This window comes from Oxyura jamaicensis, chromosome 2 (assembly GCF_011077185.1).
Source record: "Oxyura jamaicensis isolate SHBP4307 breed ruddy duck chromosome 2, BPBGC_Ojam_1.0, whole genome shotgun sequence".
NCBI lineage: Eukaryota > Metazoa > Chordata > Aves > Anseriformes > Anatidae > Oxyura > Oxyura jamaicensis.
In genome coordinates, this window is record NC_048894.1 from 94,920,629 (window position 1) to 94,937,418 (window position 16,790).

The following is a 16,790-nucleotide window of genomic DNA, read 5'->3' on the forward strand; positions in this document are numbered from 1 at the left end:
GTGTCAACAGTATGTCCACTACGTATTATGCTACAAGCTAGGCATAGAAAGTGTTTTGGTAGAATATGTGGTTTTAGCACAATCTGCAGTTTTTGAGACTCTGATGCAAATCCATTTCTCCCTTTGTAAAAGCAAGGAGCATAGCAAGTTCAGGGTCTTGTGAAGAAATACCCATTTCATCCTCACAAGCATCAATAGCATGCATGACCTGATGAAGAACAAAGGGATTAATGATACTCTAAAATTTAACTATGACTTATGTCGGTATCCACAAAATCAGGTCTCTCAGGGACAGGAGAAATAATACAATTAAAATAACATTTAATTGCATCTCTTAAGACTGCACAATAATCATATAGTATCTGCATTTCCCTCTATGTGAGATGTAGTGCATCTCACTTAACAGTTTTAGTCAGTGCTTTTATATTGATTGATATGTATCAGCCAATTTAGCCTGTTCTCCACTTAAAAGCAATTAGTGCCACTTCCCAACACAAAACCCATATCCCAGGGCAGGGAGAAGTACTTTGAACCTTGCAACTTTAGAAGCATTTGTGATACAGGGGAAAGTTCCAAATGGGAAAATTGCCTGTAATAGATGCTTTCCTCCCAAACCTACTGAATCTGCATCCTACTGCTGCCTGTACTATCTACAAAGGAACCCTGACCATTAAATATAGAGGGAGCTGCTTCAAGAGCATACACAAATGCTGCAGGTTTAATGTGTTTTCACCAGCCATGTGACTCTGAAAAGGAGGAGGTGCCCCCCCCCCCCCCCCCCCCCCCCCCCACTTCAGGCAAGTGTTTGAGATACTGTGAAATGTTTGGAGGCAACGGGGGCCTCCAAGACTCAAAGCCTGTTCCCACACATGGTGGCAGAGCAGGCAGGAGGAGGAAAGCCCTGCAGCCTGCTGGAGGCCAGGGAAGCCTGGTTTGCAGAGCCCAACCACCAAACCCCAGTACTTCTGCCCAGGGAATATCCTGCAAAAGGATCTCAATCTTTAAACAGAAAGTACTTTTAATCTGTCAGAAGCAGGTGGTCTTTGAGGAAATTTGGGCAATATATCTTTCTAGTGGAAAAGAAGTAAAATTTCTCGAGGGGGAACTGGGGCAGGAGGCATGGTTACATGCAATCAAATCATGTGATTGCAGCAAGTCAAGAGATCGGTGCTACCTGCAAAAAGCTATATTCATCTCCTATCTTGCCAAGTTGAAATTTCACCATTGATATTAAGGGACTACTTATTAAATCACTTTGTCAAAAAGATTGAAGCTGAATTCAGACCTCTATTACTGTTGCATAACTGAATATTAGGAAATGCTTGGTTCAGCTAGCTTTTTTTTTTTTTTTTTTTTTTTTTTTTTTTTAAATGGGAAAACCATTGTGAAATCTTCCTAATTCACTACAACACCTCCATTAGGCATCTGCCAAAAACACTGTATTTCCAGGTGAGCCCTCACCAAGGTGCACCAGCTGCCTCTCGTCAGATGGTGCAATGGTACCCCCATGGGCCTTGTTTTTATCTTGAAAACTTCCAGCAGACAGACAGAAACGCATGGAGCAGGAGAAACAATGCTCTGGCCAGTTTAAGTCTCTAACAGCCTCATATTTCTGGATACAAATGTAATCATATTAGACAAGTTCCTATGGAAATTTATTCATTTGCCTTTATTATCCACCAAAGGAGATTTCACGAGGTTCTGGAAATCCAATAAACCTCCATTTATAAGTCAAATACTTAGTGATGTGCAAATACTTAGTGATGTGCTCCACTGGAAAAAGCATATTACTATGTTAATGGACACACAGTGGGCTTCCACGAGATTTGGAAATTCTTTCTGATTTTTTTTTGTGGAGAAACAAGATAAGAGTATGTTATCATTTAAGAATGTCATTATTCCAGACCCTAATCTCTCATTAACCTGAGAATGCATTAAGTTAGAGATGGCAACTTGCCTAATTCTTATTCTATATGCTGCAGTCACTGGGCATGTTAAAAAAAAATACACAACTTTTCTGTTTCTCATTGTCCTTGGCAGTATTTTTTTTTCGTAAGTGTGTATAGTTTCATATTAACATAAAGATAATGTAATTGCTTTTTGTGCTTATAAGCATTACACATAATGTGGAGCAAGAACAATGTAATCTGTCTCTTTTGTGTAAAACATCATTAAAATAGCTAGGAAAATGAAGGTTGGACAGTTTGGTGATAATACAAGCATAAGAAATATAGCCATTGATATGAACGCATCTGGCTGTGCTTGAGAAGGCTAGCTAGCTGTATAATGATAGAAATCAACTTGCAGCATCATGGAAATAGTTAATAAACTTTGAAAAGTTATGCAAAACTAGAGTGCAAGAAGAGCAGAAGGCCGGGGAAAATTAGGCTGGGAAATGCAATGCAATATAGCAATAAAGAAAAGCTTATGCAATTCTGAATTACACACTGTCACAGCACAGGGAGGTAATATTCCCTTTTTGTATGTCTTTAGTGGGCTGACAAGTAGCATGCTGCATTCACTTGTGTGCTTCTATAACAAAAATTAAAACAAAATAAAATTGAAATTACAGAGCCCCTTGACAAAAATGTTTGAGAATATTTTACTATATAATGTACTACTAAAACCAGTCACTGGGGACAATTAAATGCGACATAAAGCATGTCATTCTTTAATCTGCTTTTATGTTTTGATTAAGAATTGCAGATAGCAATGTGAAGGGTATTCTCAAAGCAAGGGGCATAATTGGCAAGATCCCTAGTAGTCATTAACTGAAGATTATACTTAAACTAAATACCCATCTGATTCAAAAGACAGAAATCTGTTGGGGCAATTCAGCTCAGGTTCGATGAAATATACTATATTTTTTGCCTTTGAGGATGCCAAAAGCTAAAAGAAGAATTTAAAATCTGCTTTATTTTACGGACATAGTGAAAGAACTGCAGAACTGAATAGTGTGTGACCTTCCTGGTATCCTTGGATATCCTTCCTTGGAGCACACAGGTTACTATGTTGTGAATTAGCTGCAGTCTAGATATGATTCACTGGTGTCCACGTTAATAAAGAATTGAAACGGTCCAATCAATAAGACATAAAAACATTTGTCAACATCTGGAAATCCCTTTTACTGATCAGCTGTTAGAGGCTGGCAGTATTTCTTTGTACAAGAAAGATGTCAACAAATGAGAAGAAACTGAGAAAGTGGTAACAAAATGATTAATGTGCTGAAGAATTGATTAAGGAGGAAAGATTAAAAGACCTGAATATGTGAAGTCACTAAGTGACAGCTCATATTTTATTATAGAAAACAAAGAAGGAGAAAAAATGTTTGGAATAGATTAGTAAGAACCAAGAATGCATGTGCAATGGCAATGCAAGATGGGCACACCTAACAGGTAAGCGTATTTGTGCCATGAATTTTTTATGCAGATTCTACCACTGTTCCTGCCACCACTCCGAATAAAAGCCAAGACAGGTTTTAGTGTTGGGAGGAAACAAAATTGAATAGAAAGGAAGAAGCATGCATTTGAAACTGGGTTTTGAGAGACGAGTATTTTGCTTTCAAATTACTACAAAACCATTTGTGTCCCATGACTATAACTGAAAATACATAAATAAATAGAAAAATGAATAACAAATAAAAGCACATCACCCCCAAAAGAACAACAACCACTTCATGCCTCAATTTTCCCAGCTCCAAAATGGGCTCAGTGATATTTCTTGATTCCTGTGGATGTTGTGACACCAAATTCAAGAACATGTATGGTCCAGCAGGCTAGTGTGGGGACAAGGATTTATTATGTTAGTGGGGAGATGAGCTACGACTGACAAGACATGAGAAGAAATATATCTCTATCCTGGTTCTTAAAAATCGTCTTGTTGAGCCAAATGTTCTTTTTTTCTTGGTCAAGTCTTTCAGCTGAAGATGTTCTGGGAAAGAAATGGCAAAACAACTGCAAGAAGAGAAACAGATCTGGCACCATGACAAACGGAAAAGCGAAAAACAGACAATTAGGAAATAAAGAAGATGTAGGTAAATATTTGTAAGACTTCCCTGGAGATGTTGCTGCCTCCAAAATCAGTGAGCCTTTGGGGCAGCTTTGAGAGTTGGGAAAGGGCATTAGGGTGCTGGGGGAGCCACAAAATGGCTGCTGACTCGCTACCAGCGTTGATTGCCCCAGAGCCATGATCAGCCTATATGGGATGGGGGTGGCTTAGTGAGGTGTTGAATCGCTTCATCAAGCTTCTGCACCAAGAGTTGGACGTGCCCTAAATCCTGGGCAACGCACTGGGGAGCTGAAGTGTGTGGGAATAACACAGAGGAGAGTCTGTGGTGCTGAAAAATAATTTTAATGTGAATCGATTAAATACGAAATTTAATAGCTAATTAACTACATATGGAACTAAATGATGTAACCATTACCACCTGGTTCTTTAGTGACTGTCTTGATTGTGCACTCATTTTATATTACCAGAATGCAGCGGGATCATATCCTGAAGATCCCTATTTGTATTGTTCAAGTTGTAAGTGATGAAGGTGGCAGATTTTGGTAGTTGTCAGATGAAATTTGGGGCAGTGAGTGAGTGAGAAAGAAATGGGGACAGAGAAATGAGTTCAACTATTGGACAAACTGAGTGTTTTTGATGAAAAGAACAAAAATGAAACAGTTTGTAGGAGAGGTCCTAAGGCTTTTGTTGAGGCTGACTCTAGATTTGGTTAGACAACAAGGTCTTTGGTTCAGGGCCAGAGGCAAGGGACACAAATTGAAACACAGGAGGTGCCGTCTGAACATCAGGAAACACTTTTTCACTATGTTGGTGACAGAGCACTGGCACAGGCTGCCCAGAGAGGCTGTGGGGTCTCCTCCCTGGAGATCTCCAAAAGCTGCTTGGATGTGGCCCTGAGCAGCCTGCTCTGGGTGTCCCTGCTGGGGTGGGACCAGGTGGCCTCCAGAGGGCCCTGCCAGCCTCAGCCATGCTGTGAGTCTGTGAGCACTGTTCCAGTTTGCACTATGTTAACATTTTTCATGTCTTCTTCACAAGCACAAGAATTGGAATTTATTTATTTTTGTTAGGAATGTTAGATTTTTAAGTACAATTCTCTAGGAAAAAAAAAAAAGAAAAAAAAAAAAAGACATAGATATATTTATCTATATATAATGGCAAGGGCATGATTCTAACACCTCGTGCATATGGATACATGGGGCTCCTGACAACTGTTTAATGATTTCACTAAATTAGGGATCTCTGTTCTCCATCTTGTAATCTAAGATGAAATAAAACAGTGCTTTCACAATTAAATAAACATATTCATTTTCCAGATCTCTGGCAAATGAAATCTCCCTCGCCAGTCTGTCAGCGTCTCCCTGCTCTTGCATATTCCCTGGTTCCCTTTGGTTGCGCATCTTCCTTCTTACAATTACTGGAGGAAAATAAGGGAGAGCAGAAATGGTATGTGCACCAGCAGCAGGCAGAAAAACTGCTGTTTGTGTTCAAGAGCTTGCAGGGGATGACAATTTTAGACAATCTGTGGAGCTTCCTACTTTCACAGTTGGAGGTGAGCAGAAGTGAAATTACTGTATAATTGCAGTAAAGTCATATTCACTTGCCAAAGATGGAAGGTACCAAATGTGACAGGATTTAGCATGATCTCAAAGAGATAGATATCAGATCTGTCATTTCTTCAATGTGGCATTGCCTCAGCCTGTAACAATTTGTGTTGCAGAAGCAGCTTGTTCAAACTCTTCTAGAGTTCTTTTGCTTCTTTGGCTGGCAGGGAAGGTTTTTTTTTTTTTTTTTTTTTTTTTTTTTTTTGTAATATATATCAGAGAACAGGATAAGAATGAGTACCCAGCTGGCGCAGTGTGAATTTGCCAATCAGGCATGACTGTATCACTCACTTAAGACTAGCTGGAGGTGCCTCCAGACAGCACAACTCAGACACTCAGACATGGCTCTTTTCTAGCTACAAAAAAAAAAAAAAAAAAAAAAAAAGGCATGTCTTTTATTCCAGGACCCAGGAAAAAATAATAAAAAAAATAAAAAATAAATAAAAGCTACTCCAAACCCCATTAGATTTACTTACAATCTTTCTGGACTTGCTAAAAGCTTTCATGTGATGCCACATAGGGATTGCCTAGTTAAGCTGAAAGAGCTGGGGAACTGAAACGATGCTGCAAATTCAGTTGGGAACTTGCTGCAAATGACTGCCCTGGAAGGGAACATATAAAGTGGGAGAAGTTAGTCCTGCAGTTTCTTAAAGTTTGTGCTGGGACCCATAGTTTATATGTGCATGTATTTTCATTAGCATGAAAGCTGGTGCACTCTGGTCACAAAGATCTGGGCAGGACTGTCAATACAAAGGAGGTTCAGAACATCTTACAGAGATGACTACATAATCTTGAGAACCAGAATAACAGAAATGAGACGAAATTCAATAATGGAAAAGATAAGGTCATGCACTTAGACATTTATAAAAAGCATTTTTATTATGGACTGTAAATGACAGACAAGGAGAAGGAGTTGCCTGTATTAGTCACTCACTGTGTGACCCCCAAACCATCAGTGTGATCTGGCCATATAAAAAGCAAATTGCCTGTATGAAAAATGGTCATCTGGGGACAGACTTCATCTGTTGCAAAGACTGGCAATACTTTGTGAAAAGATGTTACATGTTTCATGTCAGCTGTGGGAAAGAAAGCTGAATTCAAGCTGTATCGAGCTGTCTGAGTTACAGGGGGAGCTTGCTGGTAGGCTTGGCAAGTTGAGATTGGCTGTGGTTGCTGCTTGTAGACAAGTTATAGGTGTATATAAGGCAAGAGACATAGAAATGCCCAACTGCAGCACCGTATGATACAGGGACACCTGGTTATGAACTGGTCATTAATGTGTTCAGGCTGGGCACTAGGAGGAGCTTTCTAACTCCTGGGGGCAGTTGTGGTGCAGCCCTCCAGCAAGAAGCACAGTAAAATATCATGTGTCAGGCAAGATGGATCCAATTATGTTTTGTTTATGGAAAAGGCTGTTTGGGGCATTTGTTCCAGCCATAGCAAAGCACTAGCTTCAGAACGCAAGACCAGTGCCAGCCCCACGGCCTGATGATCCAAATGGTTTACCTGCCCAGCAGACAACGTGCAATGTGCAGACATCTGAGCAAGCTTTAAATAACCTCACCAGTACAACCCAGGCAGCTGAGGGGGAGCAGAGCAAGGCTCCGTGCAAGTGAGTGTACCTTACCTTGCTGAGGAGTGAGTGGAGGTTTTCTGACATCTGGCACCACAGCTCACAAAAGGAGCAAGTAATTACTGAGAAACATTTACATGGCAGAGGCAGCCCGTGCTGAACTCCACAGGCTGGAAGGAAAGTGCTTTTCAGTCTTGGTGATACAGGGCTTGCCTCTCCATCACCGTATTTGAAAGGACAACAACCTGACTATGTGTGCCTGACCTCTCTGCCTACCCAAAGCTTGCTGCTGGATTTATGGCTTTATTCCCAACTGCTCCTGTTACCAGACTGCTCTCAGGTCTCATCACACAGGAGCTGTACCTTAGGGCAGGAAGGTGGCATGAAGCAGCAGAGGGACTGAGGACACGGGCAGCCTTTGTTCCGAAAAAGTGAGCAGTTTGCACTGTGGATAGAAAAACTTGCACAAAATGGAAGTGACAACGGGAAAAAAAATCTCGTTGACAGTCCAGCTACCTCCTGTGCTTTCCCTGCGTAAAACTGGTGACAGTGATGCCAGACCAGCCAAAACTTTTGGCCCACAGCAGGATGCCGAGGGGCTGCTCTCGGGATCCCTGCTGGCCCTTGGAGCGGGCTGCGGGTGGTTGTCTGGAAAGCCCCCGGCCGACAAAAGTGCTGGCTCGCCAAAGCCCCTGCCCTGCCGGCGAGCTCATTTCCTCGGATGCTCCCGGGTTTGTGCGAACGCTCTCCGGGCGTGCTGGGCACCCGCACGCCCAAAACCCTGCTCCAGCCCCTGCGGCTCCCCCGGGAGCAGCGGCGGTGCCGTCGCCTTCCCCCTCGCCCCGCGGTCCATCGGGGGGCACGGAGCCGCCGGCGGGTGCCGGGGGAGGGGGCTGCCGTCACGTGTGCTCCTTCCTCCCCCTCCTCCTCCTCCTCCCTCTCCGCGGCGGCGGCAGCAGCCGGCAAGGCTCCGCTCCCTTTGTTGCAGCCGGAGGAGCAGCACAAAGGAGCGCGGCCGGGGCACGGCGCGGAGGCGGAGGAGGAGGAGGAGGAGGAGGAAGAAGAGGAAGAGGGGGAGGAGGCAGGAGCAGCAGCAGCGGCGGGGAGGGGGGAGCTCCCTGCTCCCTGCGCCCCTCCCGGGCCAGCCCTGCCGGCTGCCGGCGGCGGCGGGGAGCTGGGGGGGAGCCGGCGGCGGCTGCGGCTCCGTGCGGCCGCCTCGGCGGGGATGCTGAAGGGGTGCCGGGGGCCGACGGAGAAAGGACGGAGCCGCCCGGGCGGCGCCGCGGGCTCCGCTTGATGCTGCGGGCCTGCCGCCGCCATCCCGCTGCTCCCCGGCCGCCCCTCGCCATGGTGGCGAGCAGCCCGGCCGCCGCCCGGCCGCGACCCCCGCCGCGAGGGGGACCCCCGGGGAGAGGGAGAGGAGGACCCCCCCTGGCGCTGTGCTACACCTCGGCCCTGCTGCTGCTTGCCCTCTCGGCGCTGCCCGCCGGCCGCGCATCGCACCCCCTGCCCGCCGCCGAGTGCCAGGGCGGCGGCAAGGGGAAAGGCATCAACTGTTCAGGTAAAGCCCACGCGGGGACGTGGGGAGAGGGGCACACAAAGCCTCCCCCCCGGCACCATCTCTGCGGGTGGTGGCGTGGGAGGCACCGGCGGGAGGCAGCCCGGGGGGCGGCGACCCCATCCCCGTGCACACGGCTGGTGGGGGGCACCCATCCTGCCCTGCCCTTCGCGCTGGGCGAGGCTCAGACACGGGAAAACCCGGGGGGTGCCCCGCTTTGCGCCCCCCCCCCAGCGGTAGGGGGGTGGGTTTTTTTGGGAGGGGGGGTAGGGGGGTGTTCAGGGTTGGTCTCGGTGTAGGGGAGCAGGGCTGGCGCGGCGGCAGCGCATCTTCAGGGATACGGGCTTTGTAAAGTCGGCCGAAGTCAAGGCGTACACCGTAAAGTTTACGTTTTGTTGCAAACACCCGTTTTCCTCCCGCAAACCAGCAAGGCGAATCCGTTTCCCCCCCCCCAAAAAAAAAGAAAAAATAAAATAAATCCCGGTGCTCGCCTCCCCGCCGTTCTTTATAAAACAATGGGCTGTGCACCCGGCGGGAGGGCGGCGGGGCAGGCAGCTCTTCAGCCGTGCCTTCTCCAAGGTGATGAACATCCCTGGTCCCCGCTCCCAGCCCCGCTCCCATTGTCTGAAGCTGGGTGCGGAGGCAGCCGCCGCTCGGAGAGGCTCCCGGAGCCGGCCGGGAGGGGCTCTGAAAGTGCCCGGCAGCTCTCAGGGAAAGGGGGAGCAGCAGAGGGACCTTCCCCCCGCTCCCAGTCACATTTTATAATAGGGATAATATCATACTACTACTAATAAAATATTCTCAGAGCAGCGCGCATCGTCTCAAAATGGTTTTGCAATACCAAAAATTGCACTGCTGGTCACTCTGCATGAGCTTATTTGTTCTTAATTTACTCAGGTTTCTCACCCACTGTATTAGTGTGTGATACCACGGTGCTGCTGTTTTGCCTGACTTTTTTATTGTTTGTACAAATACCGCTTTTTATTATTGTTTTTTTTTTAAGAGAGTTTAATAGGTTAACGTGCCACTGGCATTAGAGGCTTACCCATCAGAGACATGTGGGTCATTAGAGCAGAGCATGTGCATAAATCAGGGAGATTAAACATGGAAGGCTGATGAAATATAAGAGGAAGTTTCTAAGACAATGTGGAATGCACGGATGCCGCTATATAGAAACCATTACTGAAAGAGGGCTTTCCAACCTGGGACTGGAAAACCGTGTGCTGTACCAAATACATTCAGAATGTCACAGTCAAGTGAAAAAAGGCAGAAGCAAGAGTACATGCAGTATGTGAATGTACGGCAGGCACTGGTTTTATTGTAACTATAAAAATGGGGAAGAAAAATTGCTTTTAAAAATACAGCAGTCAGATTCCGCTGTGTGGTAACTGCCTCATGCACAGCCGCAGTGTTTCGGTTCTCAACATTAATTTTAAAGGGGCTAATATCAACACATAATATCTGGGACAGATTTTCCCCTCACTTGCCTCTGTATGGCTTCATTAACTTTTACTGGATAAGTTACTCCCCGCAAAAGATGACTTTCCTATGTTTACACGTGGGGCCAGACATTGACATTAGCACCTTTCTCAGTGGAGTGCTATCACACAGCTTGCTGTTTATGCAGAAAGTTATCCTTAAGAACTCTATCACTACTTTTTCTTCAAAAATGTGGACTCTGTAAATTAGTGTCCATATCCAGAGAAGCACAATTCATACCTTGCCCATTATTTAGTTGTTTTAATGTTTGTATCAGGTTGGCTGACTGCCCTGGAACAGTTTCTTAAACTTTTTGGGATGACCTCTGAGGCTGTAACATTTAATCATCACTCGATTATGTAGCTACCCTTATTTATTGTTAAATTTTTAGGAAATGCCAAACTCCTCTCCTTAATTCATCCAGAGTATACTGATAAAGAAAGAGTTTGCTGTAACAAAAGAACATCACGAGGTGGACAACACAGGCAGATAATATGAAAATCAAGACTTTTTTTTTTCATCCTTGATTCTTCTTCTGCACAGGCAGTGCAGTTTAGTCTTTTGTTGAATTATTGTATAATTGCATCATCACTGGCCAAGGGAAGATCATATAATCAAGTGATACACAGGAAGCAGAGAATAAAGACGTAGTTGAAGTTAATTGATAATGTGGACTTCTATGCATTTGTTTGTCTGTCGATCTCTACTTTGCTAAGCTAAGAAAACTGAAATAGCTCTGTTTTACTTAGAATGAAGTAAAAAACAGAAGTTGATATTTTTTTCTGGAAAAGAGAATAGCCAATAAATTTTAGGGTTTATGTTTTAGGGATGTTACCTTATTCCCAGCTTTACCTGTAGTCATCTTCTGTAGCACTTCTGCTACTCTCTGGCTGTCTGTAATTAGGATGGAGTAATACTGTGATACTTGCTCCCCCGCTCGGGTTATGAGCCAGCCTTGTCCTTAATAAAGAATTCCTGTGAACTGCGGGAGGATGTTAAAGCATCCCAAGTGTGAAGGTAGGTTCAAAAGGTGGTTAGTTCATGAGCTGCACAGGGGAATTCCCATGCTGCACGTGGGAATGCTGAGTTTTAGTCCGGCTGAATCTCCCGCGTGAGACGCCCTCTGATCTGTGTGGCAGCCACAGAGGTTGCAATTTACTATAACTGCCCAAATGCAGAGAATTTCAGTAAGGTACATAGGCTTGACAGGGGGTTTTGCGCAATGCATTGGCTTGGATCAGGGCACCCGGTGTTAATTAGCAGTGATATGTTTCTGTTGTAAGCATTTCAGCTTGTTCCTCCTTCATGTGATCATGTATGCTTGTTTGGGATGATTTCGCATGCCTACTAGGAGTCTCATGGGCCATAGGCTGCCCCCGGTTTCTTAAAGTCTCTTTGAACAACATGGGTGAAGATAATTTTATCTTAATTTTATCTTAGCTTATTGAGAACTGAATGAGGTCAAGGAAAAATTAAGGACACTTACTGTTTCACAGAATTCCTCGTCTGAGGAGCATGAATGCCTTTCTTTTGCACAACCATAACATCTCTGAAATAGCTCATAGATGGAAGCAGATAGAAATTGTTGATTAGGGAGAGGGAAGGGAATAGGTAGACAAAGGAAAGTATCCATCCTGTGAATGTGATGGCTGAGAATATGATGTGCTGTTTATTGAGCATAGAAGTATAAGCTGTCAAATAAGCTTGTAAATTTTTAGACAGGACAGCAGAGAAAGCTACAGTGGAGCCATCCTTTACCGTACATACATTACCTTAACTTTCAATATGCTTTAGAGAAATGGCTTCTGCCCTGAAATGATTCATAGAGTAAATTAGACAGAGAATGTGAAAATAGTAGAAAAAAGAGAGAGGTGAAGCAGAGAACATATTGAGAAGTACAGCAAACACCAGCAAAACTTGTGTGTTTTAAATTATGGTATGATGAGAAAAGAGGGGTAGAAATCAGCAGTGGAATTGAATCATCTTAAGGCTGGGCATTGAAAGGGAGTTCTGAAAAGGGATAGGAGTGTGAGGTGTGGACTGGTACCTCAGATGAAGGGGGTAAGGAAACACCATGAGAAAAGATACAAATCTGAGAAAGGGAGTAACTCACAAAGGATGGCAAGAATTAGCCATGTTGTATGTTCTTATTTTCAGAGCATGTTTGTGTTCATGTGTGAACAGAGTTTTAGAGAAAAGAGAAGAGCAACAGGAGATTACAGAAATCAATGCAGATAAGGCAGGAACATCCAGGAACATGATCATAACCCTGAACAGCACAACAACAGAAGAGAAAAAAACACACTAGTTGTTGATTTCCACACACACTCAAAGAGGGAGCAGTGCATTTAAGTATGGCTCCTGTCACTGTTACTAGAGATGGATGTGGCAACATAGAAAAGGAATACCTCTTTTTGTCTGGCCCTTGCTTCTTGTCCACTTCCCACCATTGATGAACCTCCATCCTTTCAGAATTTGCAAGTCTTTGTCTTTGGTGTCTCCTGCTGTTGTTGTTGTGCCCCCATATCCTTGATGTGCAGCAGAGGCTGTGGAATTAGGGACTTTATTTCCAGTACTTTGTTAGATGGCATCCAGTCTGTTCTCCAGACCCCTTAGCTGGGATCCCCAAGTGTACTGTATTGCTATGCTAGCAGAAGAGGCATAATATAGACATTTCAAAAACAAAAACAAAAACAAAAACAAAAACAAACAAACAAACAAAAACTAAAAACTGTTCAAGTCTTATCTGTGATGTCTATAACATATTTATACGCCTGCTTTAATTAAGGACCAGCAATGAAGAATACATTATCTGCAGTTTGTGTGTGGACAGCTGGTGGTGCTTTCTTGTTCTTTGTTAACAGCTTGTGGGGGTTATAGGAAATGGCAAAAATGGGGGTCACAGACCTCAAACTAAAGTAGTATAATATGTGGAATATCTTGCGTTGGTAGACACCATCTCTGCTCAAACATGGCCCTTGCTTTTGCTTCTTCTGGTTCCTTGCAAAAGGGTTTGGCAGTCACAGATAGAGACACTGGGAATTTTAAAAACTATCTGCCAAAAACTAAATGAACAAGAATCTGGTAAGGTTATAAGCACAGCCTTTGGGCCACAGCATTTGGGGCACAATCTCTAAGTGCCTAAGCAGTTTCTTAGGGAGATGACTATTCCATCACGTGAGCAGGGGTTTATGTCCTAGAAGCTTCTAAGATATGTCAGCACTGAGGAGAAGGCACACTTTCAAAAATACTATCTACCATTATCGGCTAATTACAGTCTTAGAGTTCAAACCAGGATAAAATGTCACTGTTTTCTGGTGTGTTGCCTATTATGTACGAGCTGTTGCAGTTGAAAACTTCACTTTTTTCCTTAGGATAAGGCAGAGTCTAAAGCGACTCACATTGGCACATCTACTCTGTGAGGTGAAGACCTGAGTGGGTTGGCCAAAATGAATTTTGCATATGCTCTTTCTGAGTCTGGGCCTTTGTGCTGTCAGAAGCTTGAGTCCACCTCCTGTCCCCATGGTGCAAGGGAAGAGCTGGACAAGAGCATGAAGCTGCCTTGGCCCTGCCTGTGCCCAGTCTGCCTGGCACATGTGAAGATGGATGTGGGTGGCTGTAAGCCTCGAGCGCTGATAGTCATCGGTGCTTGGCCTCAGATTTGTGCCTGAGCTCAGCCAGAATCAGATGTGGCCTCAGGACTGGCTTTTATCTGTGTTTGTTTTGGTGTGTCATTCTAAGGTATACAAGGCCAAAAGAATTTGTGTTAATGGTATGAAGCCAGATTGGCAAGAATGTAAAAGCAGGTTGGGAGTACAGGTTCAGGTAAATTAGCCTAACAGTTTTAAGAAATGCATGTCCTGTTTGTTTGTTTGCACAGCTAAATTTGATCTAAAATGGTATACACAACTTGAGTAATTGGTTATTTTTTCTAAGATACTATGACTTATGTTCCCACAGATGAATTATAACAGTCTAGCCAAGTAAACTGTGATATGTGTTTGTGCCAACTGAACTTCTGAAATAAATGATCTAGACTCAGTCAGGTTACATATCACTTTGAGAAACTATCATAAGGCATGAATATAAATCAGTCTTAAGTAAAAAGTAAAAACAATGATTAAAAAGAGAAATTAAAACTCAGGCAGTAACATGTACATATCTGTTTCCCCTTAGTGTAATTATTTAGCCATGAAATGTCCTTGCAATGCAGATTTGTATGCTGATTAAAGAGTTGAAAGGTAATTAATGTGGAATTGAAAGTGTCAGAATAGCAGAAAATCATCTCATAACAGGTGTCACTCCATCATTTGCACTAGTGGGAACTGATGGCCTGATGGAGCAATTGAGGCTTGACTGAAGGGACTGGATATGTTCCAATTTCTTTACCGTTTCTTGGAAAAGGGAAAAGAGGAGCTATGTTTATCATGGCAAATATTGCCAAGAGAACCTTCTTCCTGTACCGAGATCTCTCTCATAACTCCCATTACAGGGAAAACAAGAAGTTTCTTTATTAAGACCCGCTTATTGCTGTTGATGTGAGGATAAGTGTTTTGTACTTAAAGCCTGATGGTATTCTTCTAAAATTGATGGTAGGGTGGATAAAACAAAGAGTTAATATTTACTTGGATGTGGAAAAAAGAAAAAGAAAAAGCTGCGGTCAAGGTTTTTGAGGAAAGAAGTGTGAAGGCAGACAATCCAACAGATACTGACAAGAGGCTAGATTTACTTTTTTCTTATAAAGCGATGGTCAAATTCCACCACTGATCAGTAAACTGAAAGTGATCATGACTTTTCCAGCCTGTGGCTAGACCTTGGCAAGTATCCATAGAGAGGATAGAAGCAGTAGTTTCCAGAGTAACTATAGCTGTAGCTTCTAGGGAAGAAAAAATGTTAAGCACCAGGGATGTTGAAAAAGGATTAATTTTTCTGATTCTAGATGACTACTTATCCTTCTTGGTAAGTCCTTACAGGTGCTATAGAACAAAAGTGGAGTTTGAGGATGTGTTGGTATTTTTGAGATAAAATCCTGTCTTGTCGTAAGCATTTAACAGTATCCAGTAGAGCTGAAGACCAAGGAAGTTCTATGTAAATTATTCTCTCTCTCAATATATATACATATATCTTTCTATCACAAGAATAGCTCAGGAAATAAGAAAACTATAATTAAATAATCTGCTATAAACTAAAAAATTCTCTCTAATCTAAATGCTGCAGTTTATTCTTGTGTCATCTTGAAATTCCAGCAATTCAGAAATCCAGAGGAATACGGGAAGGAAAAGAGGAAGGGTGTGAGAGAGTGGAGTTGTATTCTGTGGAGCTCCTAAGTGAGTAGAGAAGAGCATGTTGCACTAAATAAATCCACAGTAAATTTTATTATACGAAACAATTTCTTGACAAAATGGTTCTTCTTTTTTTAATACTTTTCTTCCAGAAAAGGATAGGAAGATAGAGACAAAATCTGATTAGGAGTAAATTCAGCAATCAACATTGCCATCTGATGAAATTAAAGTTTCCTGGAGAACCTCATATCTGCTCCTTTGTCTTGATGAACAGCTATAACATATCTTTAGTTCCAATTTCCTTCACAGCTGGCTTCATGGGGCTTTGAGGTCAGAATTATTTCCTCTTGTATTATTAGGGAGATATATAGTAGCACCATTAGTTATTTAAATGTTTGGACTGCATTGGTCATATGTTCTTCAATTTGTTTGTTTGTTTGCTTTAAAGAAAAAATGGAAGGGCTGTTTATTCTCTTTGAGATTCTTACCGGGGATTATTTGTCTTGTGTGAAGGTGAGAGCAAGACTCCAGTGAAGCTCTTGGAGCCCCTGTCTGGGCGACCAGAGACATTCTCTTCTTGCTGGCCCTCTCAGGTCCCCAGACCCAGCTGGGTAGGGGCTGGGAGACTGAGCTGGCCTTTGCCTAAATTTTGCAGAGGTGCATTTCTCTGTTCCGGATACCAAGTTATCGGTACACTGATATCAACGTTCAATTTTTTTGAGTTGCTGCAAAAAAGCCTTACTGGTCACAGTGTGTTTTTGTGAGGAGGCGGTGTTTAACTAGCAAATCAGGATTTATTTTAGGATAATTTAAATTCTAATTATAGTAGACAATTTCTAAGGGCTGAAAAGACGAGTCTTTTCTGGTAATAGATTATGTGTTACAGCAACAGTGTTTAAAGGATCTGGTTCAAAATAAAATTAAATCCTTGTAATGCCTCTTTTTTGACTTAGTATTATAAAAATAAATTCAATTGCAATTACAGTCTCGAAACAGTCACATTATATAACGGTGTTCAAGCTGGCAGGATCCTCATCCACGCTTCAAAAATAGTGTTAATTAAGACCAGCAGGAAAACATGCTAAAATGAAAAAGGAGAAAATCAAGAACAAGACAGAACTGTCAGTAAGTTTTCTGAAGGGATTTTTTTTCCTCTCTGTAGCTAACACATCCTCCCTGTGCCAGCTTCTACCAGGCTGGGACCTTGCTATATGCACCTCTAGATCTTCAAAGGGCGCGAACAGGCTGTGTGTTTTCCAAACTTCATATAGCATCCCGCTGGGCACAGC

General features: G+C 43.3%; 1 protein-coding gene across 1 annotated transcript in view; it reads left to right on the forward strand.

The window, feature by feature from the left end:
* Positions 1-8,119: 8,119 nt before the first annotated feature.
* Positions 8,120-16,790, forward strand: part of TMEFF1 (transmembrane protein with EGF like and two follistatin like domains 1) — a 119,972-nt gene continuing 111,301 nt past the window's right edge. The window contains exon 1 of the mRNA XM_035317714.1: positions 8,120-8,743. Within this exon, the coding sequence (XP_035173605.1) occupies positions 8,479-8,743 (265 nt within the window). The 5' untranslated portion in view covers positions 8,120-8,478. The remainder of the gene's footprint in view (positions 8,744-16,790) is intronic.